At 39.2% G+C, this 26,887-nt stretch overlaps 1 protein-coding gene across 2 annotated transcripts in view; it reads left to right on the plus strand.

Annotated features, from left to right (window-relative positions):
- Nucleotides 1-26,887, plus strand: part of GABRG2 (gamma-aminobutyric acid type A receptor subunit gamma2) — a 62,881-nt gene that overhangs the window by 12,486 nt on the left and 23,508 nt on the right. For both annotated transcript variants that reach the window (XM_010213856.2, XM_010213849.2), the window contains exons 2-6: nt 14,229-14,377; nt 15,963-16,030; nt 16,548-16,768; nt 20,232-20,314; nt 20,980-21,117. In XM_010213856.2, the coding sequence (XP_010212158.1) occupies nt 14,229-14,377; nt 15,963-16,030; nt 16,548-16,768; nt 20,232-20,314; nt 20,980-21,117 (659 nt within the window). The remainder of the gene's footprint in view (nt 1-14,228; nt 14,378-15,962; nt 16,031-16,547; nt 16,769-20,231; nt 20,315-20,979; nt 21,118-26,887) is intronic.

A 26,887-nucleotide genomic window follows, 5' to 3' on the forward strand; every position in this document is an offset into this window, starting at 1 on the left:
ACATTTCCACCTTTGCGTCTCTTTCTGTACTTCACGCACTTCTCCACAGCATCTTCTGCACTCTGCATTATTCCTCTGCTAAATGTATTCTGAAACTCTCCTTACCTGAGTCTGCATCTTTGAGACCTTGATGTGGTTTTGCCCCTCCAGGAATTTCAGAAATAAACCAGTAATAGTTGTACCCTGTAATCTCTGTTCTCTGTGAAGTTCTGCTTAGTAATAATTTTGGAATATGTTTATGGCTACATCTACTGCTATTTCTGATCCTGGTAGCCAATTCCACACACCAAACTTAGGTATATGCCCTTTCTCAGGTTCTGCTTGTGCTCTGTTGCTGTTCTGATTCTTGCCCTCTTTCTGAGTTATGAGGAATCTGTCTTTCCCTGTCCCTGGACATCTTCTATTTCTGAACTGAGGACTTAGCAGTTTTCTCTTTAAAAATTTCATTCTTCTTGCAACAACAAACCTCTCTGATCAATAGTGGAGCAGTGACAATTAATAAAATTAAATTTGGGTACTTATGAGGGACAGTCAGGAAACATGTACCAAACCATTTCTGGAGGAAAAGCAAACATGTACTTCTGGGAAGTACATGTTTGTGTATATGTGTGTGTTTGTGCACGGGAAACAAAAATTGCTCCTACTTTCTTGGTGTTTTGACTAGATCTAACAGTCGCACTTAAATATAGGGACTGGAAGAAAGGGTTTGCCATGATCATTACGCCTAATGTCAAGCCCACTCGAATGTCAAAATTCTGAGAGCTAAGTAGCATTTGCAACTTATGTGCCTTCATTTTCACTTATCAGAGAGTGCCAGAGGGGGCAAAAAGGGACAGATAAGACACCAGCTAGATGAATCCTTCCTCATTTTTTTCTCAATATTCTCAATAATGTTGCTATCTTATTATTTACTAGTTATCATCATTAAAACAAGTTACCAGCTTTCAAAAAATAATGTGAAGTTTTTGCATAAAAAGCTGAACATAATTGATAGTGAGATCTTCTTTCTATGGAATAGATAGCCTAAGCATATGTTTCATATCTTTTTTTTTCTCTCTATACCATGGCATTACTTTCTGAGATTCTATTCCAAAATATTCGTCATCTTGGGGGCATAAACAGGAAGGGAAGCGGTTGCACCAGTGTTACCCTGGAGCAGCCATTTGAGAATGGCAAGTGTGTGGCCCTGCCAGCCGGCATCGCCACTGCTAACGACGGCCCAGCAGCTTCCTACCGAGTTTGCAAGGCCTCAGGGCTGAGGCTTGTCAGACCTGCTCTGTCTGAACTTCCCCTGACCTCCTTGCAGCTTCGTTTTACTTGGTTTAGCTCTGACTGCAATTTCTCTAATTGACCAGCTGTCTATGGCTAATTTGCTTCACTTTTAGTTTTCCTTCTGTGGAACAACCACAATTTTAGGTAGTGAGCAGTTACTGTGTGCGGAAGGAGGCATGTACGACTGACACAATGATGACAGGTAGAGGGTTTCAAGCCTCACATGACCGTGACAGCTTGGAGAAGTGGAGCTATGCGACACAGCGTAGAGGAGTGGAGATGGGGTGATATGACAGGGGGCACAGGCTGGCGCTGGACACCCTACAGCTAAAAACTCATCAGCGGTCAAGTGAAGAAATTCAGACCTGCACAAAACAAGGGGTAACAATACGAACAGTATCTCACACAGGCATCATACACAGTCAGCTCTGTGCAACAAGGAGCAATAGTCTAGTGAAGAAAGAGCTAAGGTGTAAAAGCCACATGTAAAACTGAGACTGGCTGGCATAGCATTAGCCTCCTCCTTCATTTCTTCAGTGTCAAGGGCCTTTTTTTTTTTTCAGAAAAGCCTCTCTCCAAACCAAGCAAACATGCAAAAAGTCCTCACATACCTGAGACGCCTGCTCTATTGCCCTGAAGGAAAACACTAACACCGACACTGCCTTCTAAAGGACAGAGCAAGCAAGGAGCAAATCTACCGAGAAGTCACAAAGCAGCAGCAGCAGATGTGTAGGAATCAAGCTGGATTCCTGATAGTCTCCTACTGCGCAAAGACGGAATAGGGTTTCTGCAGATACAGATCTATCAGCTCAGATGCTACCTGGCAAAATCTGTCTCTTCTGACAGCTCTGTGAAAACCAGTTTCTGCCCCTAGCAATTACATTCTACAATATAAGTATCCAAAGACTATTTTTTTTTTCCTTACTCTCTTGCTTTTGGACATGCTTTTCCATTCCAAAGATCTCAAATTGGAAATGCTTCATAAATAGCATTTTTGGAAATGATTTTTAAAAATATTTCATTGAATAATTTAATTGAAAAATATTTACAGAACACATGAGATCTTCCCTGCAGAATAGCACTGATATCATCTACCATGGGAAAAGGTTCTGTATCTCCTTCAATAAGGCACTGCAAATAGAAGAATTCTTCAAGAAACAGAGACAGCCACTCCCTGTGAGCAAAGCAGCTAATGTCCTTTTATTTAAGGGAGACTGAAATAAGGGACAATTTTATTTAATGGGAGACCGAAATACAGCTCTAATGGTACTATTAGATGATGTCCTGACCCACCCTTTTGGGGGGAAGTTTTCTTCCACTCCAGTATGAAGGGACTTCCTACAAAATAAGATGCTATGGTCAGAAAATTGCCACTGAATAATCTGGATGACAGGAGGAAACAGAGAGGAACAATGGTCCTTACCCTGAAGCTCAGAGGTTCACACTCCAGAGAATTAAGAAGTTCTGGACATGAAGCCATCCCAGTAACACCAACCACAAAGGAAAGTCCATTAGAATTCCAAAACAAAACCAACGCAGGCCATTTTATCAGAAAAAAAACATACATATGGGCATATTCAGACACACTTGTTGACAGTTTTCCTTCTCAGTTGACATAGAGACATTAACTTGCCACTTACACTCTTAATGTATCACACATCTAGCCTGTGATCAGGACTCAACTCCACATCCACCCCTGCACAGTCTGTTTCATGAGCATGAGTGTAAATGGCATCTTGCATGATATAAGTGAGTTTACCTGGGAACACACGCGTTACTCCTGGTTACCATACATTAAAAAAGAAGTCAAATCAGAAACATTTTTAAAAACAAAACGGACTCTAACAGTTTGGTTTTCACTACTGGTTTATGCTCTTTTTATGAATGAGTGTTCATGATGAGTTGATTAAAGAGCTGTGTGGAAAAAAAAAAAAAATTCTCTGTCAATTCAGCTCTTTCTTCAAGACATTTCTGTCTGCTAAACATTTCAGTAACGATCCTTCCATGATCTGGAAGAAGCAAGCTGTAAGAATATGCTCAGAGCAAACAAACAAACAAACAAGATATGCTATATTGTTTTTTATATGTAACTGTTCCCCTGGTCATCACTTGCTTTACAGAAGATAGGGACTATAATGTGGCTGCTAAGCCACATTCCAGGCAATGCAATTTCATCTCAGTGATTGTTTTTTTCCCTCCTAATACAACAGTTTGCCATCATGTCTAGTTTCCACAAAAGCAAATAGTAAGAAACATATTTGTGCCTACTTAGTATATCTTTACATGCAAAAACAATATAAATTATCTTCACCAACAGCTTTCAAAAAAAAACCCTTACAACATGAAAATAGACTTGTTCATAAGGGATGAGGTCTTAGGCTTAGATAAAGTTAGGAGATGCAGTCCAAAGGTGTCTCCGGGTGCCAGGAACAGGTTTGCATGCAATAATACCATGCAAGTGGAATAAGAAATTCAATGCCCTACTTGAATCAATCAGAGGAGCGGGATCGATAGGAGATCGAGGGGAGGGTTTCCTGGGCAGGAGCTCTGCTGAGTAAGCCCCAGGATGGATCATTTGGGCAGAGGCAGAGCTGAGGACAGGGGTTATGAATGCCAGGCTGAGGAAACAGCATGGAGTGTATCTATTTGGATCCATAGCTTAGGCTTGACTGATAGCTTGACCTATAAACTAAACAGAATAAATCAAAATGTTGCCATCACAGATTTAGCAAGCTAAAAAACTTGTTTTGTTTACCTGTCTAAATTTATGAAGAGCTTAATTAGGCCGTTGACAGTCCACTGACCAGAGTAGACACTTTCCACCTAGCAACATCTGTGCTTTCACACAAGATGAGGCTCCCCACAGAACTGATACTGCTCCCTCAAGTCAACAGCACCAGATAACCCAAGAGCTGACAATAAAGGAGACAGGTTTGGAGAAGAGGGCTCCTACTGACAAGCGCTCCCTATAATATCCTTGGCTAAGGAGGTGCTTCAGTGCTGCATATTTACACTGAATTTCCACACTAATAAATTATTTTCTGATGTAAAATCAGTTATTTCTCACTTTCCTGCATTAAAGCTATTAATAGAAACATCCTAATTCAGCCTTGCAAAAGGACAAGGGGACTGTAATCTCTTCTTTATTCTGCGTTGGGATATTTAAGATCTAATTCTTTATGTCCAAATTGCATTGTCATTTCTGTCGGATTATATGCTATTCCAAGATCAGTATTATGTCATACAAATGCAGCAATAATCTCTAGGTCAATGACTTTTTTAATGTTACCCAATAAAGAAAATGCAAAAAGAAAGAGAAAAAAAATTATTTTGTTTTCCCATGATTTCTTTTTAACCTTCTTAATGGGAAAAACAAGAATCATAACCAACAAATGGCTCTTTAGAGATGAGGAAGACAGATCTATGGCATTTATTTGCTTCCTGATCTTAACTAAAAAAAATTCACTGTAAAACTGGTGAAGCAAAGGAGCTTTTTCTTTTTTTTTGCCATTCTAATTGCTTATAGCTTTGCCTTTCCAGTAATATTTATCACGGGATTGTCAGGCACAAATCACCAGGTGCTCTGTGCAGTGGGGTATTATTATCCCGGCGTTTATTAAATGAATTGGCTAAATACAGCAAGTAAAAGGACATAGGTCCTTGAACTGGGATAAATCACCAATGTTCCTGACTCCCAGGCACTATCCTGCTGCGCTTTGCTGTGTACTGAGATGCATAGAAATGGAAATTTTCTGAGGGATTTCTTTCTAAGGAGAATTTATAGTCCATTTAATTTGAATTTTAAAGATCACATGGGCAAACAAAAGGTATTCTAAATCTCAAAAAAAATCCAAGAGGGTTATTCAAAAAGCAAAATTGCTGAGATTTGTGGCATCTCACATGTTTGATTTTAAAAATTGACAAATAACGGTGTGAAGTTGACTACATCATGAATGATTGATCCACAAGTGATTTCACTCTGAGTAGAACTGTCATACTGACAAAATATAGAAAAAAAAAAAAGTTGTGCAAGTATTCTGTCAAAATATGACTAGGAGTCCCTCATAGGATACTTCACAGCAAGAACCTTTATTCTTTCGTTTTACAAACTCAGTAAGCAATAACATTGTTTTTCAGGGTTATTGTTTAAATAGACAGCTGGAGGGCACTTGTTTTCCTAATCTTACTCCCTGAGATTAAAACTAAACTCTTTGTGCCTCTTGTTAAATTATAGTGAGATTTTAGAGCAATCTTTTCTACCTTACTTGGTAAGAGAAATCATATATAAGGTAACAGATGACAATTTGATACAATAAAATGCAGCCAGGAAAGATGATGTGAGCTCATACTAAAAACCACCAGGTCAGATCACATTTTCAGTAATGGCCATTAATTTCACTCCATGTCTTGAGCTCTGCCAGCTACAGCTGAAATCTACAGGAGCCAAGTAATAGCAAAAAGAGCCAATCATGCCCAAGGTGCTGCAGGTTTCACATGCAGAGATGAATAGAACAGTTTCAAAAAAGAGAGAGGAAAAAATAAAACCAAGAAATGTAACTCCTGAAGTTCATATACGTCCAAGGCTATATCTTTTACATGTAGATATAAGCAGAAGATAAACTTAAGCAAAAACTATGATGCAGAAGATACTCAAGATATCGTTCATTTTTCATTCATTTCTATCTAATGCTTACTTTCCTTGTGGAACCTCTGGCTGCCCTATAATGCTTGTCATTTAGAAGTAGAGTGATAACAACTGCAAGAAGAAACAAGATGTAAGTAGATTGCATAATTTCCAACAAATAAAATGTAATAAACATATTCAAAAGCAAATTTCAGCTCAAAAAATTTGAAATAATTGTCTTAAGTTATGAGGGCTTGTCTGAATCATATGATCAATCCTAGACTCCTCCAGAGTTCTTGTAATTATTAATTCTGGCTGCTCAGAAGGAATGATGTGTGCTTGTTTCTGTAATTGTTTCACCTTTTCCTTACTGGCTATACAAGTCGTTTCATTCCTCCGCCTTTTGCTTGCCTCCCTGGGGGTAGCATATATTTGCTATCACTGCCAGAAGGTATGTCATGTAATTCCATTTTGGTCAAATATATCAGTCTACCCTGACTCCCTGAAGATGGAAGTCCTTTATCAACTTACTCAGTCAACATGCCTCTATTTTTTTGCCACAGAAATTGCTTCTAAATTGTCTAGGAAACAGACATTTCAGTCTTCATGCCTGTTTTATTGTTTGCTGAGATTGCTAACGCTGGTATTTGCTTCAGGTAATTTTGGTGACAATCGGTCATGAGTCCATTTAGTTTATACTAGAAATATTTAAAACATGACAATAACCTTCATTTAGTCTCAACTTGAATATAACCAATTACATAGATGTAACCAATCACAAACCAATTTTTCATTGGAATGAATTTAGAGAAGAAAACACAGCCAATGCTGACAGCACTCAATAAATACACCTCAAAAATTCAATTTTTTTTAAAGCATTTCACAAGCTTATAGGCAGCAAACAAAACTTAAACTAGGTTAATTTTTTCACTTTCAACCGTTCTGTGTAAACACTCCTCCTCTATTCAAATTCAGTTGACTCTGCATATATGGAAAATAGACGTGTTAAGTGCAACTACCAGGGGCTAAACTTTATGATGTGGTAATGAGCAGTAGCTAATGTTAGTAAATGTCTCGGGGCAGATACAGAATGGCTGCAAGATAAACCAGTGTGCTAAGACTGACAGTTTTATAGTGGCTAGTAAAAAACCTGAATGCCATGCAATATTTTATTAGAAGTCAGTGAAGAGATTTAAGAACTGGACCGTGTTACTCAAAATGGCTGACAAGCGCCAGGGAGGACGATGTGAGATGCTGAATGGCTGGAAGAAGGCCTGCGAAATCCACAGTGGGACATTTGGGGCTGTGTTGCCAGATATCATCTTAAGCAGTGCAAAAAACAGTGCAAATATTCACAGGAATTTGGCCAAGCTTTAAATCTCCAAGTAGGCACCGTTTCCTAAGATGACTTGGCTTAGACTGCTTGACTGCTGGCAATCCTAGGTCTTCACATACTCTGTCATCTGCTGGGAGCCCTCATCTGTGCTGCTGCAGCGATTCCTGCACTTACAGCACTCACTCTGCAACCTGTGGGCTCGGTCCCTACTTAATCTTAAGTGTTTCCACAATAACTATTTATATGTGAGAATTGCAGTGTTATTTCTATGCTCTTTTTCCTGTTCACTTCAGTACCTGTGTGACTGAGAACCTGACCTTTGGTTTGCTATTAAGCAGCGCTCCTGGTTGTGAAAGCAAGTTGACAGATGTGGGCTGTTTCTCACTTCTCACTGCGTTTTCTGTTACATTAACAGTCCAGGACTTCAGTCCAATCACTCTATAAGAAGTTTAAAGAGGTTTGTGAATGTTTTAAATGATATGAACAGTTCAAGGAGTGATAGATTTAGCTTTATAGCAAATAAATGATTGAGTACAAAGGACCTACCTAAAATCCAACCTACTCAAACCATTAAATATAGCTATAACCCATTCACTTTCCCCTTCTTGATGAGGGTTACCCACTTGACTCTGTCAGGCGGACAAAAAGCAACTAATCCACCCTTAAGACCAAGTCACGCCATGTACATCGTGTAGTGAAGACATCTACCATCAATGTGACACAGCTTCACTATCCCCTGAGATGACACAGATCTGGGTTTTTGTCATGTGACAGCTTCACTTTTATTTACATAACAAGGCAAAAGTTGGCACATACAGTCCTTACAAGTCTCTGTAGGAGTCTGTGTATTCCAGGCCTTTTCCAAGGTCGGATTATTTCTGCTATAGAAACACCCGTGTTTAGCAGATAAGTTGGTAGTTACCTGCACTGCCAATATACATTTATTTTTATTTAAGAATGATATGAATTTCTCTGTTTTGTACAGGTAGAAATTATTGATTTATTTTCCAGTGTCCTATATAATGTGATAAATACATTCCCTCTCTCAGAAGTAAAACAGAAATATCTTGTTTAAGCTGACATCCAGTTTCTCTTTCTTGAAACTGGGGTACCGTGTGGTTATGTAAGTTACCTTGGGAACATCAAACTTAGCTTAGCCCCTCTGCCAACGTTGGAGTTCATGTCCCTAGGAGCCTAGGGATGTGAGGAAGGACAGGTTAGCTGGCACTCGTTAGTGCTGTCATTCTTCCCAGGTACAGCTGCTTGCTTCTGTGCCAGTGAAGACCTCAAGGAAAATAAAGTACAAGCAGCAGCTTCACAGTGGTGGGGGTGTGATCTTTGATTACGGAAGCACAGAAACACATACTATGGGGTGTACGCGTTACAATTCAGTAGACTTATGTGGGTGTAAAACTGAAATAAATTGGTGTTCACTGACTCAGTGTAGCCTTCCAGATTTCTCTGTAGAAACACTTCAGCTCGTGTTTTTACAGACTTCGTCTTTATTAAGAAGAGCTCGTGAGTACAACAACCCGCACTATCAAATCCTCCTAATGCAGATCCTCTGTAACAGTAAAATCACTCTCCATGCTTCCCCTGTTTCCACTGGGAATTTATCCGTGTAAAACCACTGCAGCTAGACTACATTCTTTCATCAGAGTTTGGAAAATTATTTGCTCTCAAGTCCAAGACATGGGCCTACTCAGTAAACAAGCTTTTCTGAAGAAACTCAGACTCTAGCATTTTGAGTCCCCTATGGCTCTTTTGCAACATAACTGCCAACCAGTACCAGCCCTGCCGCCCCATCAGCACCACAGAGCCCTAGGGGGGAGGAGCAGGGCTGCCACAGACCTGTTCTCCTCAGCTTCTTAACCCAAAACTATCAGCACACTTTCCATTTCTCTTCTGGGAACTTCCAACCACTGACTCCATCTCCCCCTTCACTCTTTAAGCAGAGCATCATCTGGGGCCAGTGAGTTTTGTGGCTGATGTAGGTAATAGCAAATAAATTATTTGGGGGGAGAATAATCTTTGCATAACATGATTTACAATTCAGAGAAAAATGAAGGTCAGTATTCTAATGGGCATACAGTAGTAGAAAAGAAAATATGCACTGTTTTTAAGGTAAAGATAGGAGACATCCTATCTTTAGGCTAGGCTGGAGCCCCAGCTTCAGGGTTAAGCAATACATATAGACAATAGAACCAAAAAGTGAACAGGGAGAGAGAATTGGGCCCATGGCTTTGTGTAAACATTTCCTATCTTACCACAGTTTCGCTTGAAATGTGATCACCTGTCAACAAAGGATCATATAGACATGGTTCCATTTCTGCAGACACTGTGATCTCCTGCAAATACTCTATTCTGTACACACTCATGCATCTCATCTGCATACAACATCCCTCTATCTGCAGTGGGAACTTGGAATATGTCCTTCCCTCCAAATGACTGTATTCTCATCATGAATTATGTATGATATACAGATTGGGGTAATTTTTTATGCACATCAGAGAATGAATTAAGTTGACTATTCATTAAGTTAAACAGTGCTGTTAAGTAAGACAGCAGGCTTTGTTTCAGTCCTTCACTGAGAGGTAGAAAATATCACTGTTTTAAGTAGAAGATTTATTACATGTGCAAGTAGTTTATTAAGTCTTTGCTGCAGGCTCTGTAGTTTCTATGGCCTATTTGCTATCAAAAATAAAATTGGTCATTATTTTTTGTCAAATAAACTGAAGCTTTTAGCTGGAGTTGAATTAGTTAGCTGGTTGCTCTCCCAGTACTACTAGAGGTCTTTTTTAGACACTCTGTGGTCATTCTCATTCTGGTTGCAAACAGCAATGCAGCAGCAGGCAGAATCCCACAGGGATAACTGACTCTTTTGTGAAGTTTCTTAATGGAACACTTGGAAATGATTAAAGTTTGCTTCCTATATTTAGAAAATACTCTTTTGGATCAGGAAATATTTACCTTATTTCAGAGAGATATCCCTGACTAATGAAATTAGATGCTCACAATCTGTCCCCAGGTTTAGACTGCAAAATTATTGCTGATGATGTATTTTTAAATAATCTGTAGTGAATCTTGACTGACATATGGTATTATATTTCCAAGAAATACTACATAAGATTCTTCTGGAAATTACATGAGGGTTTCTCTGGTCTACAGAAGTTTTGGAACAGTAAACTGATCTAGCCCAAGTTACCAAGGAAGTAGATAAATTATAGAGACCATAAAAAGTTATAGCAGTGGCTTTATAGAAGCAACTAACAAAAACATGGTATTTTTTGTAATAGATAAGCTGTCCTTATTATAAATTTCGAACCACAGAATTTAAGGCAAAAGATAATGAATATTCAGCGAAATAATGTTAATATAGTTATTCTCTGGATTTTGACAAAATGAAGATTTTATGTAGGTCTCAAAATTAATTCCAAGGAAGTTAAAGTAAAAAATAAAAACCACAACAAAACCCAGATTGAATCCAGTAAGAATAGGAGTGAATTCCCAAGCTATAATGTGGACACCCATGTTTTCCAACTGTTTAGAGGGCAATATATTAGTGCGTTACCAAAATCTTTGGATAACAGATTTTGCCACATCTTCTGGGCAAGCTTCAGAAAAGAACCTTTTCCTAAGACCTTAGTGATTTCTCAGCACAAACATCCTCTGGGACTGACTGGTATACTGTTTCAACACATCTCCAGTATAGTAATAACACATTTAGCATTAAGGGTTTTGTAAAAGAGGTGGTGCCAATAAAATGAGTCATCTCTCTAGTAGTTCTTCGTCCCTTGCTAGGAGAAACCAGTTCTCCCACCAACAGGAAGCTCTGCCTGTGGACGGTACCCTTAAGAGGGGTGGTTAAAAGCTGCCCAGACAGTAGCGCGAGCAACGTGCACAGGGAATACACGAGCAAGGAGATGGAGAATCCCACCCTGAACACTTCACTAGGGTGATCTGGCCGTGCTTAGGTTAAAACTCACCAATGAGCACTCAAAAGAGCTATATAAATGTTATAAATCAAGTAAAAACTCTAATTCAGAATTTAGATTCATTATAGTGACAAAGCTAAGAAACCTAAGTTAGAACTATTCTTAACCTTTTCCTTGGTAAAATCCCCAGTCACAGAAAGTAAATGGTCTGTACATTTTGTATGTAATTGTGGAGTGAGTTACCAGTTCCTAGAAGCTTACACATTCTATCAAAAAGTGAATTAAAAAGAAAAGAGGCTCCATCTTGTGCGGTCATCCCCACATAAAGCTTCCTGTGGTCTAAATTAATGTACCCTCTGATCTAAATTAATAAATGCTTATTAACATTTAGCAATTTCTTCCTTATAACTCTTTTGTAAAAATGTATTCCAAGTAATTTGATGCATGCAAAAGCTCCCCCTTAATTTCAGGCACAATCATGGTTATATATGCAAGCAATTATAATCATATGAAGCTCATACAGGCTCAGCAGGCAGAACTGAGCAGGGGTTAGACCAGATGATCTCCAAAAGCCTCCTGTAACTTGAATTACTCTATGATTCCAGTTCTCAAATTCCTGTTCTGACTGCCTTAAGTCCCCTCTTTTTTAAATGAAGAAAATGGGTCTGTGTAGAACAGCCTGGCCCACATCTTGCAATACTGCTAGTGTGAGAAGTGAAAATACCTTGGAGAGCAAGGGTGTGAAAAAATTTACTTTCCAAAATCATATAATAATTTGCTAAAAGTTAAGTGGATGTTCCTTTGCTTACCTATTTGATTACTAGATGTAGAAACCTCTAGCAGTCATAAAAATAAAAACACTTTTCAATATGCATTTTGGAATAATCTGGGCTTTATCAAATTTGTTCTGGACAGGAAAAGCACTTGCAAAATGTAGGCCATATTATCAGAGAGACTAATCTGACAGTCTTAAGGAGATGAATCAGGCTTTGTCATTATAGCTTTCATTAGAAATAATGGCACTTGCACAGCTAAAGCTCTGCTCATCTGGGTAGAGATGCACTTCTGCTTGTTCTGGCTTGGGCACAGTTTCACACAGACAGGCATTTAGGCAATTGGATGTCCATGCTGATTTACAATCCCCTTGGAATTCTGATAAAAGCCAGAATTCAGTGGCCTTTTACCCTGGTTACATTGACTGTGTTCCCTCTTCTCTCTTCCACACTAACCTCTCATAAAACATTTGTTGCTTTTGAGATTTTGAGTGCCAAAAAGGCTAGAAATGGCAAACAGACCATAGATACCAAAGTAGCTATTTCTTTACAATGAATCATTACCAAGGGGAAATGGGAGCTTTAGCACTTACATGCTGCTGTTCCTGGTTCTAGTCTTGAGACAAGTCTTAGAAAAAGATATTTTTTCATCCTTTCATTTTATCCTTTTTCATCCTTTAATTTCATTGTGTCCAGCACACAAGGCTCTACTAACCAGCTCCTTGACTTTTAAAGCTTTCTCATCCCCTTCACATTCAGGAACACGTTACCTTGGTGCAAGGACGTGTTGGTTTTAGTTGTTGCTCTCCCTGCAGAAGAACAGTTCTGCTTGAGAGAAAAGACGTTTCATGAGTTATCTGATAGAAATATGTCTTTTTATGCACAGTTAGGTTTTCCATTCATTTTATGCAGGGTTAAAGCATACGCTCTTGCTTGCAAAGACTGTTCCAAAAGCTTCCCTTTTCTCCAGGAGGGAACTTGGCTTCAGTTACATTCCTGTAAACTGCAGTTAAAGCTCTGAAACCCCTGAGAGCTGCAGAAAAACAAATAGCCCCCTCAGCTTAATTATCACAGCCTGCTTGTCATTACCAGCAGAATACTATGTAGCACAAAGCCAAAAAAAAAAAAAATAAATAAAACAGCAAATAGGGGCCTGGGTAGCCGGGCTGGGGTGCCAGCAGAATGAGGATGGGGCAGGGTGGCCAAGCGTCCCGAGGAGCTGCCTCCCGAGCCCCCTGTGCACACTCAAGACATTGCCCAGACTGGCTGCAATGGCAGCAGAATCACACTTCTGCTTTGACTCACTCATACCCAAACCACATCCACTGGTTTAACACATTTACAGCATCATTAAGAGTTTTAAAATCCACTAGTGTTCAAACTTCGCCATAGAAGCAGCTCAGGAAAGAAGGGCACTGGCAAATTATGCACAAAACTTGCTCAGAATTGCCTAGCACTATGCTAGGCATTCAGCTTTAATTACTACTGACATTCTGCAATGAAAATATCCATTGATGTCATATTCTGAATTAATTTCTATATTCTCCTTTGGAACTGGAGGCAATGATTTTAAAGAAAGCAAAACATCCATTAAACATAATCTATACATTTCTGATTCCGAAGCTGCCCTTTTTACTGTGCTAAGCAGGTTGAATTATACTAGATCTGGTGTTATACTGCTCAGCAGCAGAAAAAAAACAGCAGATGGACTATTTTTATTTTCTCTAGATTCTAGTTAGAAAAAGCAAAAATGAAAACCACTGGCAAAGAAAAAAAAAAATGTGCTGAACTTTCCAAATGCACAATAAGATGAAGTTCATCAGAGTGGAGAGCGCCTGTGTGACGGTTTGTTTGAATGAATCTAATTATTGGTCAGTAACATGTTGCATCAAATCATTCTCTCAAAGGGAAGTAATGCAATAGCACTGTGCACATACTAAGTGTTATTTTGGTGGAGAGTTGCATAAGCCAAATGACAATTAGATTTGTTTCATAATAGGTCCCACCTGAGTCAGGGAGAGAAAAAATAGACATGCCAAAGGTGATAAGCACTGATGTTCCTTTGAACAGACAGAACATGATCTCAACTGCACTAACACAAAATTTTGCCAAAGTGAGCTGTAACCTCAGCTGCTATGTGACATCCTTGATATATAAAGTAAACATTTTCCAATATTTTCTACACTAGTATTAAAACCAGGATTATGTGTGCAATGCCAATCTCCAAAGGGGTTGTCTGTAAATTTATATATTTCAAGACTTTCTTTTTCCTCATTTCTATTTAACAGCTCCACCCAAAAAGGAGATGATGATTATGAAGATTACACCTCAAATAAGACTTGGGTTTTGACTCCCAAAGTCCACGAGAGTGATGTCACTCTTATTTTAAACGGCTTGCTGGAAGGATATGACAACAAGCTGAGACCTGACATAGGAGGTATGCTGCTCTTCTTTTCAGAAAACTTTAACTTCTCATTAGGTGGGCTGACTAAGAGCATTCACATTGTCTTATGCTACTCAAGAAGCAGAAACTATCCAAAGTAGTTAGGAAAATAAAATACGATGTAGTAAAACACCAGTGGCACAAAAAGCAGCCCTGCTCTTAGAAGCAGTGTCTATTAAGACCTCTGGGTATATCCTGAGACACCTCTTGAGAAGCCTCTCATTTGCTGACTCAGCCTGCCTGCAGTCACGAAGTGCAGCTGCATACCAAGTTTGGACTTAACTTCTGAGGAACTGAAAAGCCTGTTCTCTTCTTCCCATCGCTAAGAGATACTGTTAGAGGATGACAAATAATAGACCAGGAAAGCAAGGCCAAAGCGAGGATAACGTAGCCTAATTTCTGCACGTTGGGATGGACATAGATGGAGCCGCAGAGAGCGGGAGGTCTGCGCTGCCTGGCGCACGGCAGGAGAGGTGATGGGGAACGGGGTACAGCGCAGGAAGCGTTCCCAAACGGCAGCGTTCATCCCGCAAGGCCAACCGCCCGGGATGCCCCTGCAGCCACGGGGAGCAGGCAGACTCCAGCTCAGCCTCAGAGGCAGTCTGGGTGCTCTGAACCTTCCCCTCACTGGTTAGCGAGGGGCCCCAAAAGAAGAGTCTCCCCTTGGACATCCTGTGAACACCCCAGGTGGGCACAGAGCAGCCAGGGGACACCTCTGCAGAAGAGGATACAGCAGGAATAGTATTATGGAAAACGAGACCTCATGCATGAGGCGTGCAGAGAGCAGCAAGCTTAAGGGAGGCTGTTACTAACAAGTTTACAGAGGCTTATGAACCAGGGAATGTTTCCACCATGAGGGAGAATCTGAGTATTTAACCTTCAGTGTATGTTTATACTCTAAATTAGCAGAGAAATTTCCCTCCTTCTCCCACTTCAAGACTTTAGAGAACAGAAACAAATTAAACATTCATAAAAAGCATCTGGAAAAAAATCTTTAGCCAAGGTGCATGGGAATAACAGAGTCACTGTAGAGTAATTTCAAAATAATGAATTTAACAGCTGTTCTTCATTCCTATTCTAGAGCCCTGAGCACTGTTGTGGCTTTGGGCTCATGAAATTGTTACTTATCAACAGCCATCTCTGCAGGCAAGTGCAGTCATGTTGTATTTGGCATTACAGCATAAAATAAGTGATGCAACACATCACAAGAGGAAAAAGTTTGCTTGTGTTGATAGTGTTTTATCAAGTGCACGGCTGTGATCTGACACAAAGTGCAGATCCTCTCAGTCAGATATGACTCACTCTAAGGTAATGACACTGGTTTCAACATTGGTTCTCATAGCTAAGTGCATTTGTTCTGATAGCATAAATTATATAAGAACTTGTCCTAAACTGTCTCTATCTAATTTCAATTTGGAGACATCACTACCGATTTATGCTTGTTTTATTATTTTTTGAAGATATATATGTAAATGTGAGGCAAACATAGCCGTACAATAGAGACCCTTCTGCCTATGTTTGACTTGCATCTAGTTCATTTTGACTTCACTCATGCTAGTGACCCTTGTTTCTCTTGCAGTTAAACCAACAGTGATTCACACTGACATGTATGTAAATAGCATTGGGCCGGTGAATGCTATCAATATGGTAGGTAAACAATTGCCACATTTTACTACATTTTTAATAATCACTTTATGACAAAGCCTACATCCCTTCTGTGCATTATAAAGCTTCATTATTAATATTGTGCTTTATCTGCATTATTTCAAAAGTCTCATTGTATTATTATTATAGAAGTGAGGACTATATGAACTATGAATCTATATAAAATGCCAGCTAAACGCTGTACTGAATATTAATAGTTTTACCACACAACACAGGATTGAAAAAGGGACCTCAGTGATTCACTTGCATTTTAGGTCAGCCTCTACCTAAGAAAATAATAAAAAAGAAAAGGTTTTAAATAAGAATCTTTGATAAACAAGACCCTCAAAAATTGCAGACAAGACCCTCAAAAATTGCCAAAGGTTGTTTTTTTAATCAATTCTACTATCTTGCATATTTCACATGTGTTTTTCTAGTATGAAATCAAGGAAAGCTTATCAGGAGAAGTGTGAAATGCCTAGTGGTATGTTTTCATCAGTATTTCTGGTTAACACAACAGGAATATACAATTGATATATTTTTCGCCCAAACGTGGTATGACAGACGTCTGAAGTTCAACAGCACTATAAAAGTGCTCAGATTAAACAGCAACATGGTTGGGAAGATCTGGATACCAGACACATTCTTCCGAAATTCCAAGAAAGCTGATGCCCATTGGATAACAACTCCTAATAGGATGCTCCGGATCTGGAATGATGGCAGAGTGTTGTACACACTAAGGTATTTACACCCAATTTTACTTTGAATTTCTCAAGGGAAAACTAAGTAAAAGTGTATTCATACAAAAGTCATGTGAATTCAGGTCAGTTATTAACTCAAAGGGGAAAAAAAAATTCTTCCTATTACCTATGGGTACAACCTGGAAATGGAAAGTATTAGAAGGCATTACTTGCATGTACTGGCACTTTTAAACCCCTGGATTACTTTCTGGATCACAATCACATTTTTATGTCAAAATGAATATAAGCATGGTTATAGCAACTCATCTTTTTTGCATTATGTTGTATTGATTACCAGTACTCTTGCCTTTTATCTTTGTATTCTGTTAAATGGAGGATCTGGAAATACCTTTGAATTAAATAGACAGTATAAGAAATTTATTATGTATGTCAAAAGCTTCTATCCCAAATTCCCATAGCTCCACCCACCAAAGTCGTTGATTCCTTAAACTTCTTGTGAAAATAAGGATTCTTTCTTTCACATTGGTCATTTATGGTGTAATCAAAAGTCTACAGATACACCCTGTGCAATTAATATTTTCATGATTCTAAACTAGACATGCTCATATCCAGATTACTCAATGGTGCATACATTTTGGAGTCAGTTTACTATTATAAACTATCCAAGAACTAACAGATACATGTAATCCAACATTTAAAAGTTACACATGCAATATGTACTAATCTGAATTACATACTCCCAGAGACCATAAGGAAACATGTTTGCTATGCCTGAAAATCCTATATGCATATATACATGATCTAATATTGGGCTCTATGTAAACCACAGATAAAGAGCATCTGTTCTAGAGAGTATATAATTCAGAGTACATAATCATAATCATACATGTTAGGCGTAGGACCACTGAGCTTTGAACTGCCCCCCCCTTTTTTTTCTAGCTTTCTGCCTTTTTTATTGAATAACAAAAAGAAAGTTTTGAAGGAAAGCATATTCATTTTCATTTTAATAAACAGATATGAAGCTTTGGTAAAGAAGCCCTTTTAATATTGCAAAAACTCTCCAAATTACAAAAAGAGTTTTATTTCATAGTTATTTTACATTCATTACACACTGCATCTCCAGAAGAGATAAGGGAATGATTGGAATTGAAATCCAGTGCAAATCAAAGTCAGTCTGATAAAGAAGATGCTAGATCTGCTTTAGAAATTTTAAATTGGACTTAGCCACACTACCTCCTCTTCAGACCTCATTACTTTTCTCTTCAAACCATTCAGCCTCTCTCATTAGAAAGAGATATATTCAACAGAGTTTTAGAAACACGGTTATCTGATATTAATGTATAGTTAGTTGTTCTACTGAGTCACAGCAAGCATCATGAAAGATTTATCCTATATCCTGGATCAACCCAAAAATGATATGTGATAGCTTCATTACAGATCTGCATTAAAGGAAAAAGGCAAAAACACCTCTTTAGAAAACTTAGGAATGCAATGTTCTAACAGAAGTGCATGTGAAATCTTCACAGAGTATGTGAGTCTGTTGCTTCGGTTCCTCATATACCTAAGCATTAAGCCACAAACCTAAACAAAAAAGAAAGAATCTTAACCATTTGTGAAGGACTTCTTTTCACCTCTGAAAGCAAAATTGCTAATTCAGACTAAGATTTTTGTTAAGGAGAAACACAAGTGAAACTCGTTGGGGATATGAAAGTTGGGCAACCTTGGCTGAAATGACCCTGAGCTGGGGCAAATCACGATCCCGAAAGGAGGGAACAACAAAAAAAAAAAATCACAATCCTGAGCTAAAGGAGAGTAGATTCTGGCCTCTTCAGAGGTCTACTTGGAAGAATTGCATGTGATATCTGCCCAAAGAGATGTCTGATTTTCAAGGATCACCTCCTCCAAATACAGCCTGCTCTGGACAACAAGAAATCAAGAAGAGGTGGCAGGAGATGCACATGGATTAACAAGAGACCTGGGCAATCTGCTGTAGTTGATCTTGCCTTGAGCAGAGCAGTTGGGTCCCTGGATCTCCAGATAACCTAGCCAACAATATCAGCATTGCTGCTATTTAGTGATTCTATGAAAACTGGCTTTCTGCTCATGAATGAAATTAAGTGTCATTTCCACAAGAGAAAACAAATAAAAACAGCAGTAAATCTGAACCTACCCCAGATTCAAATTATATTAGATATATTCACAAGAGAAAAAATACTACAGGAAGAGGAAGACTTGATTTTTTTTTTTTTTTTTGATCTGTGTTATGATTATCTTGAGGTAAATCTGAAGACGGTGGAAATGAGATGAGAAGAAAAGATAATATTCTTAGAACAAAGAGTTAATTCTACATTTGTGTCAGAGACAAGACTTCCATTAGTTTCAGTGAAAATGAGATCTCTAAGGCACAGAAGTTTCCTTTTGACTTCATCGACTTGGCGACTAACAGCCACAAGAGCCCTCTACATCCTGTGTATGAGACACAGGGAGATACCTGCATGAAGCACCTAGGTGTAACAGCCAGGAACCATGAAGGTGCTCATTTGAACACCAAGGAGTGAACAAAGAATAAAAATATATATTTCTTTGTGGAAAATCAAGAAACATAAATCGCACTCTGCTCTCCTTCCTCACCACACACCCTTCCTTCCTTTTCTCATCCATCTCTGCCCTCCTTTCCAAAGCTGTTTCTTCTCATGGATTATTTGCTACCACTCCATCTATCATGTGGCTCATGACAAGCCTGGGGCATGTAGAGGCTAGAAACAATGAGGGTACTGAATGGAAAATGCTAGAGTTTTAGTAGCTACATAAGTTGATACATCTCATCTAAATTTGATTTTCCTAAAGTACATGCCTCTACCTGAAAGATACCTATATCCCTCCATATGACCTGACTTTCCACACAGACTCATCTAGTATTCTTTGGGGAGAAACACATATTTCTAGCACATTTTTCTAACTTAGTTCAGATGTATATTGTGGAATGAAATGAAGCATATCCTCAGAGTGCCTTTTTCCTAGGTAGTCTAGATGACTGTCTTGGATGTAGATGTCTAAATTTGGACAGAGGACTCACATCTGTCATTTCTGAAACAGATCTTTTTTCATGCAAAATACATCTCCATAGTACATTATGGCATGTTGTGACATAGAGATTTGTCACTGCTTGTATGAGATGACCTGCATATTCACTTACGGATTTGCTAGTTATGAGTAATGCTGCCATTTCAGATGCAAAGGAACAAAACTTTAATACATATTCTAGTACAGTCTTCTAAGCAGATAAGAGCCTTTGTAACTAAAAAAGAAACACTGCACTGCCTATCAATAACCAGATGTCCTGGAATATGTTTGGAAAAGCCAAAATAATAAATACATGTTGATGCTTTTGTTCATGGTATGCATTTGCATATTTCACAACCTTGTTTAATATTACTAATAATCTTGTTTGGAAAGAACAGATTTCTTCAGTATGTTTTGTATATTCTGCTCTCTCTCCTTAGGCTGACAATCGATGCTGAATGTCAGCTGCAGCTACACAACTTCCCCATGGATGCTCATTCCTGCCCACTGGAATTTTCAAGCTGTAAGTAATGCACCTGGAAATGTATTTAATCACTTTCCTATCCCACACTGAGTTACTTTTTATAAATTTATATCGACAGAGTGAACTAGGGTTATATTCTTAACCAGAAACAGTCCCATAATTTTCCATTTTATTTTGACCTTATTTTCATGTACTCAAATCATATATATTCACAAGCATAATACAGGAATATTATGAAAATGGCATTACTTCTGGGACATGTATGATTAATTTCTACTTATATCTTAGTATAACAGAACAAATGTTTACTTTTACCATCCTATGGCCTAATACTTTCTCTTTGCACATGGGAGTTTCCCTATTAGGAATACTTGGAGTCAATGATGTTTGATGCTTGCAAATAACTCAAGGAAAGAATTCGTAGTCCAGCTCAAGGCCTTTTTCACAGTAACTGAAGATTGGGCAAAACCCCATTATGTCTTTTTTTTTTTTTTAATGTTTATCTGAAGTCCTATTTTAATTTAAAATAAATAAAATGTGATGTTATTTCAATTTACCTAATAGTTACATAAAAGAAGATAACATGTGACTTGTGAAATGCTTCTACAGAAATAGAATATAGTAGTTTTTCCTCCCCAAAAAGTACAATAAGATGCTAGCCATGACTATGAAGCAAAGCATTTTGTATTTTCCCTTGCAATAAGATGGTTACCCAAGAGAAGAGATCATTTACCAATGGAAGCGCAGCTCAGTGGAGGTGGGAGACACCAGGTCCTGGAGGCTTTACCAGTTTTCCTTTACGGGATTAAGAAATACAACTGAGGTGGTGAAGACTACTTCAGGTAAGACAACTTTTCGTTCTACCTTCAAATTATTCTAGGATCTTATTAAAGAAAGGAACAAAACAACAACAACAAAAGAAACCTGATGTCTGAAACTCACTGTTGACACTTGACAGAACACATACAGGCTATGGCGTTAACATCTATGACACTATCCAGGCTTCAGTATTTATGAAGAACTCCTCACAGGAAGAAAAATGACTTGTAGTTTACTGTCTATTCTTGGGTTCTCCAAGGTTACGTTTTAAAGGAAAGAAATTTCTAGAACTACCATGAGAAAGCAAATACTGGCAAGGGGTGGGGAGGTTAGACCATACCACAAAACCTGCCTCGGCAAAGATAAGCCACTAAGGAAACAGGGACAAGCAGATACTGCTTTTAAGACCTTGCCAATCCATTTCCCAAAAGCAGAATGTTGGTCTGGGCAGAAATGAAATTCAAAGTCTCAACCTCTTCACTACAGCAGCTCCAAGGGTATTTCGTTCCTAAAGACAGGGCACATTCAGCTCTCATTAAAACGAGCAGCCTTGCAAACCAGAGTCTCAGATGATTCTCCTGCATATTTCTATCTCCTTGGAAACAAGTAATGGAATTTAAAATGATAAATGAGAAAGGACTCAGGTTTTAATAAAAATGGCAATTTAAATACTACTAACTAAGCAGGAAAATAAATTCTCCTAGACATATATATTGTTGTATTTGTTGGTAGAAAGGAAATCAGTGGATATGAGAAGAATTGCATATTAATATTTTTGTATGTGCATGATATCTCTTGTCTTTGATTTCTTACTTTGAAAAAGAAAAGTGAAATGAAAGCAATTTTTCTTTTCAGGTTGCTTTTGATTTTTACCTCAATGTTATTGTTCTGGCAAATATATTGATTTAAATTCAAAGACCTTTATGCTTATTCTGACTTCAGAAATATCCCCATCCATTAGAAGAAATAACACAATTATTTCTCAAAGGTCAGCAGTGCTGTTATATTCAAAAGGAGAACGAGATCTCCTAGAGCGGAGGGCAGCCTGCTGTGCATTACACCCGAGTGCAAAGAAAAAGATGAGAATTAATTCAACATCCAGCTTGTGAATCACTGGATATTAAGCCCTGATGACATGTTTAGTCTTATGAGCAGGGTGAAAACGGACCAAGGCCTCCCAGCTGTAGCCACATTTGCCTTATGGCACCTTCAGCCACTCCAGCAGGGTCAGCTGGTCGAGACCGCATTTGACCTTTCACATTTTTCCCAAGGGTAAAAAAGGAAAGGTGCAAAAGAGGCCAAGAGAGGAGCCATTGCCACTAATAACTACCATTACCTGGAACACAGTGGAATTGCCCTCAAAACAAAAATATAAGCAGAGTGCATCGTGCATCTCCCCCGAGACTGCCCCGCAGCAGGCAGGGCACAAGGGCCAGCAGGGCGGCCAAGCGCAGGCCCGTCCTGCTCAGGCTGAGCCCTGCCTCACTTTAGGCTTCATTCGAGCTGCTTCTGTTTGCTCTGTTTCTTTCTTTTTCTACTTGAACCATTCTCAAATAAATTGCTTTTGGCAGAGATAGAAAGCAATAAAATCTTAACATGCTACAAGCTTCAGATCCACTGTTCTAGCACATCTTGCACGGGTAAATCAAAAGCAGTTCCTAATAATCTGCTAATGCAAACAGAGCTCTTATAGAGAAATAAACTAAAAATAAAAGATAAAGAAAGGAGAAAAGACACATTCCCATTCAGAGAGAAGCACTTTTTTCAAGGCTAACCACTCAAACTTGTACTATTCTAGAGTACTACTATAACGTTGTGTCAGTTGTTTTAATATGACAACACACATCAGCCTTTTTAATTTGCTTAAACAAAAATAAGTAATTAGCAGGTAGCATGCACTTTAAAGCAGCAAAGCATCACTCTAGTTATCACTAGACTCCTAAGAAGAAATGCTCCTGAAGGACACACAGTCTTCTTGAGCTGCTTTCAAAGATATTCTGGGTAAAAAAGACTTGAAAACAAAAGTCCTGCTTGGACGCTTCTTCTCCAGGGTTATGCTATTTTTGATCTTCCTTGCTCCTTTTGTTTTTATGACCACAGATAGGCATGAAAATTTCCTTTGATTTTGATTCATGTGTATTATCTAAGTAATCAAAGGTGAAACAACAAAATAGAACTTCTAGTGAATCTCGTATAAAAACTGTGAGAGAGCTGGAAGGGCCTGGACAGTGTTCAGTGGTTAGTTAGGTGTGCGGGCAACAGCACCAAGTCCAGTATTCCTCAGCCAGCCCCATTCACTGCCTGCGTTCACTCTCCTACACACACACATTTTTAAGAGTTTTTCCAAAATAAAAGGTTTGGGAAAAACCATTCCCAGATCTTACATTTATTTGCAACGCATATACAGCCTGAAGCGTTTGATGCCCACCTGGCCAAGGGAGTAGAGTTATGGCACTTAACCTGGAGGCAGCTTTGCACATCCACACTTACTGCATTTCAGACCAAACACGTGGTTCTGGCTGCGTGTCTCCCAGGGGCAGAGAAGGGCAAGGACCATTCGTGAAAAACGTTCCTACGAGCTCACAGACTTGCTGAAGTGGTTGCAGTATCTGCAGCTCTTCCTGTGCAGCCTCCAGCAGATGTTGGACAGCACAGCTGGAAGATGTAAGAGAGCACCAGATGTTGCACTTGTATCCCTGAGCTGCTAGAAAATCCTGGTAGCAGCAGCAAAAAGCAGCTGGACTCTTACAAGCTGTCCCCTTTCTCTTATCTGAAGTGAGTCACCCTGAATCGTTATCTTGTTACTCTCCTCACTGAACTTAATTTGCTTTGATAGTCACAGACACGCAAAGAGAAAGACATGATTTAGCTAATGAAATCCAGTGTCCACAATAGCTGGGGCTGGCAGGAAAAGGTACCAGCAACTCCCCACTTGCAGAAATATGGACATTTCCTTAAAACAACTACACAGTACTAACCAAAGATAAATATCCAGGCATACAGAAACACTAGCATTTTTTCTTTTTTGAATAACCCATGCTATGTAAACAGCAGTGGTTTGGTTCACAGTGTTTGGAAGAAAATGCATAATAAGTCATAATGTTATCTGAGTTATATAAAATAATCCAATTGATCTCACATTCACATAAACTGATGGATTTAAGCCTTACTGTACCATTAAAATTAAGCTAACGGTCACTGCTCAGACACATCCAGTACAAGAACTATCCTTTCCTCTGTGTGAACCTTTTGCTCACAATATAATGCCCCATCCCCACAATGCTTTTGCAATTCTTCAGTAAAAGGGAGTGAAAAGGAAATACTCAAAATGCACAATAACAAGAGGCTCAGTAGTTGTGTAGAAAATTTCTGTGAGGTGCAGTCTGATTTGCATCAAGATATAGGGAGGTAAAAAGAAAACACGCAAATGTAATTGCACCCTTTTTAAACCTTAAGAATAATGAGCACTAGCACAGACTGCTTAAGTAGATGCTAAAATATTTGAAATAGAAGACTAAGAAATAAATATCTGGGAGACAGTCTAGAAATACAGTGATCATACCTCAGATGGAAAGGACTAACATCTCAAAAGGCTTCCCATCAATGAGTTTCTATGGATTTAATAACGCTACCTGACAAACTCTAGTTCTACTGTGTCAATCCTGTTACATGATATTGAGCACTGAACTACGCATGGTAGTTTCTGAACGTGTGATTACTCAGGAGAGATGCAGCTTCTGTTATTCACAGCTCATTTCTGTGGCTGCATAGTTCATTTTTTAGCCTGGACTTTATGTAGCCCTTACTCACAGAGCCCATCCTGATTTTTTAATTAGATATACGCATTATAAAAATAATCAAGAAATAGCAGACAGACACATTGCACAGCATCCCTGAGATGGGTGAACTTGCAGCGCCTACAAATTCCATTTTTAGTTTCTTACTGTTCTGTGCTTTGCAGAGCTAATAGGGACTGTGTCACTTAGATAAACAGCATCAAATTGGCAATGAAATATTTATCTCATTATGCATCGTTTAAGCCACATCAATAGATACATGGACAGTTTCTACTTATCAGGCAAATGTGGTCCAGGCTGTTATTTTGCAGAAGATGACATATTTCCAGATTTTTATACTTGCTCTTATGCTCTGGAGTGCACTGTTGCCACTTCATTACAATCCCCCTAACAACCAGGAGTCTTTTCCCTGTGGTTACTTAGTCACATATGACATGACAGGTACACAAAATATTTAAATTTCTGAACATATTGGGAAATAGCCTTGGCATTAAAAACAGCCATAGATGAGACAACACTGCACCTAAAAAGCCCTGGCAGGCCCATAAACAGCTCTAGGTTTCAATACGGACTGCTCATAGCATATGGTATAGGCAGGGAGGCCCCCCCAGCACTGGCAAACATTCCCTGCCTGAGGATTTTGATCCAGCATAAGTTACTAATACCTGCGTTTTTCATTTGGCAGCATTTAAGCATCTTTGTCCTCACTTTGCAGAGGAGCTAACGATGACATAAGCTGTAAATCAGCAGAGACTCCAGCCTACTGCGTCTGACTGTCTTGGGCATCTTTACTGTTCTCTTGATGGCTTAGGAGGATATTTGTCTCAATATCCTTGTCTTTTAAACAGCTACATTTGTTATTACCTTACACATATCAGCTAAAAGAATCCTGTCTCTCTAGGGCAGTGAAACATTTAAAGCAGCAGGTGACTAAAAAGTTTTTTTTTTTTTTTTTTTGATGCTTCAACACTCAGTTCTAAGCTAATATCCTTTATTTCTCTAGGATATCCTTAAAACGTCCAATAGCTATATTTTAAGATTCATAATATAAGTATTCTTGCCATCTCTCAGGAAACAAAGGACCATCAGGGAATATTCTTGCTTATAAAATGCTTCATTTTTTCTCACTCATACTTTCTCTTACTCTAGCAATTTAGAACTATTCTTATAAGCCAGTGTTTATCACGACCATGCCTAATATGCTGTTACCTGACAAAAACTGCAGTGCAGAGCTCAGTTATTTACCTTTCCCCACCCTTGCGAAGGGCTCAGGAGAGGGACTCTTCTTGTGGCCGTGCTGCGCATGCAATAAAAGCCGTGCCAGGTCCCTCGCCTTGTCTGTGATTGCTCATCAAGGCTAACGAATGCAAACAACAAGCATTCCTCAGATAAGCCAGACACTGTACGTGCCAAGCCATTTCTCAGACCACAGCACTTACTGAACTTGCTTGCTGACGTTGTAACGGATGGGAAGTTTGGTCAGCAGAGTCTAGTCCTGAGGATCACATCTGCCAGGATGCAGTACGGTCCCCACCCCCTGCACCACCAGAGGCTCCACATTTTCTCTTCCAAGTTGGTTAACTGCGTAGCAAACGAGTAGTTATAGATGGATTCATGACCAAGCTAAGGCAGCCGGGCAGCTTCTCCCCCGGCGAGTGCCCCGTTCCGGCACCGGCCCCAGGGCCCTCGTGGCCGCCCCTGGGGCTCTCGTGGGCCCCCGCGATGCCGCCCGCTGAGCGAGGGCCACGAGCGCCTTCCTGACCCTCCAGCGGCTTCAGCCCCTGGGACTGGCGACAACTTAAACGGGGCTGGAGAAAGGGCGCGTAAGGATAAAAAAGATACAGGAGAGCAGAGAATGAGGGATCATGTGGCATCCGATAAACAATTCTGCCAAACCTAATGCAGGGTAATTGCAAGAGGCTTGATGCTGAAGGCAAGATGGGGTTTGTAAAAGATTGGATTTACACAAAAAAAAAATTCAGAAAAATGTTTGTCC

The sequence above is a fragment of the Tinamus guttatus genome, unplaced genomic scaffold, assembly GCF_059628265.1.
Source record: "Tinamus guttatus ecotype Peru unplaced genomic scaffold, ASM5962826v1 Tinamus_guttatus_pri_ptg000155l, whole genome shotgun sequence".
Lineage (NCBI taxonomy): Eukaryota > Metazoa > Chordata > Aves > Tinamiformes > Tinamidae > Tinamus > Tinamus guttatus.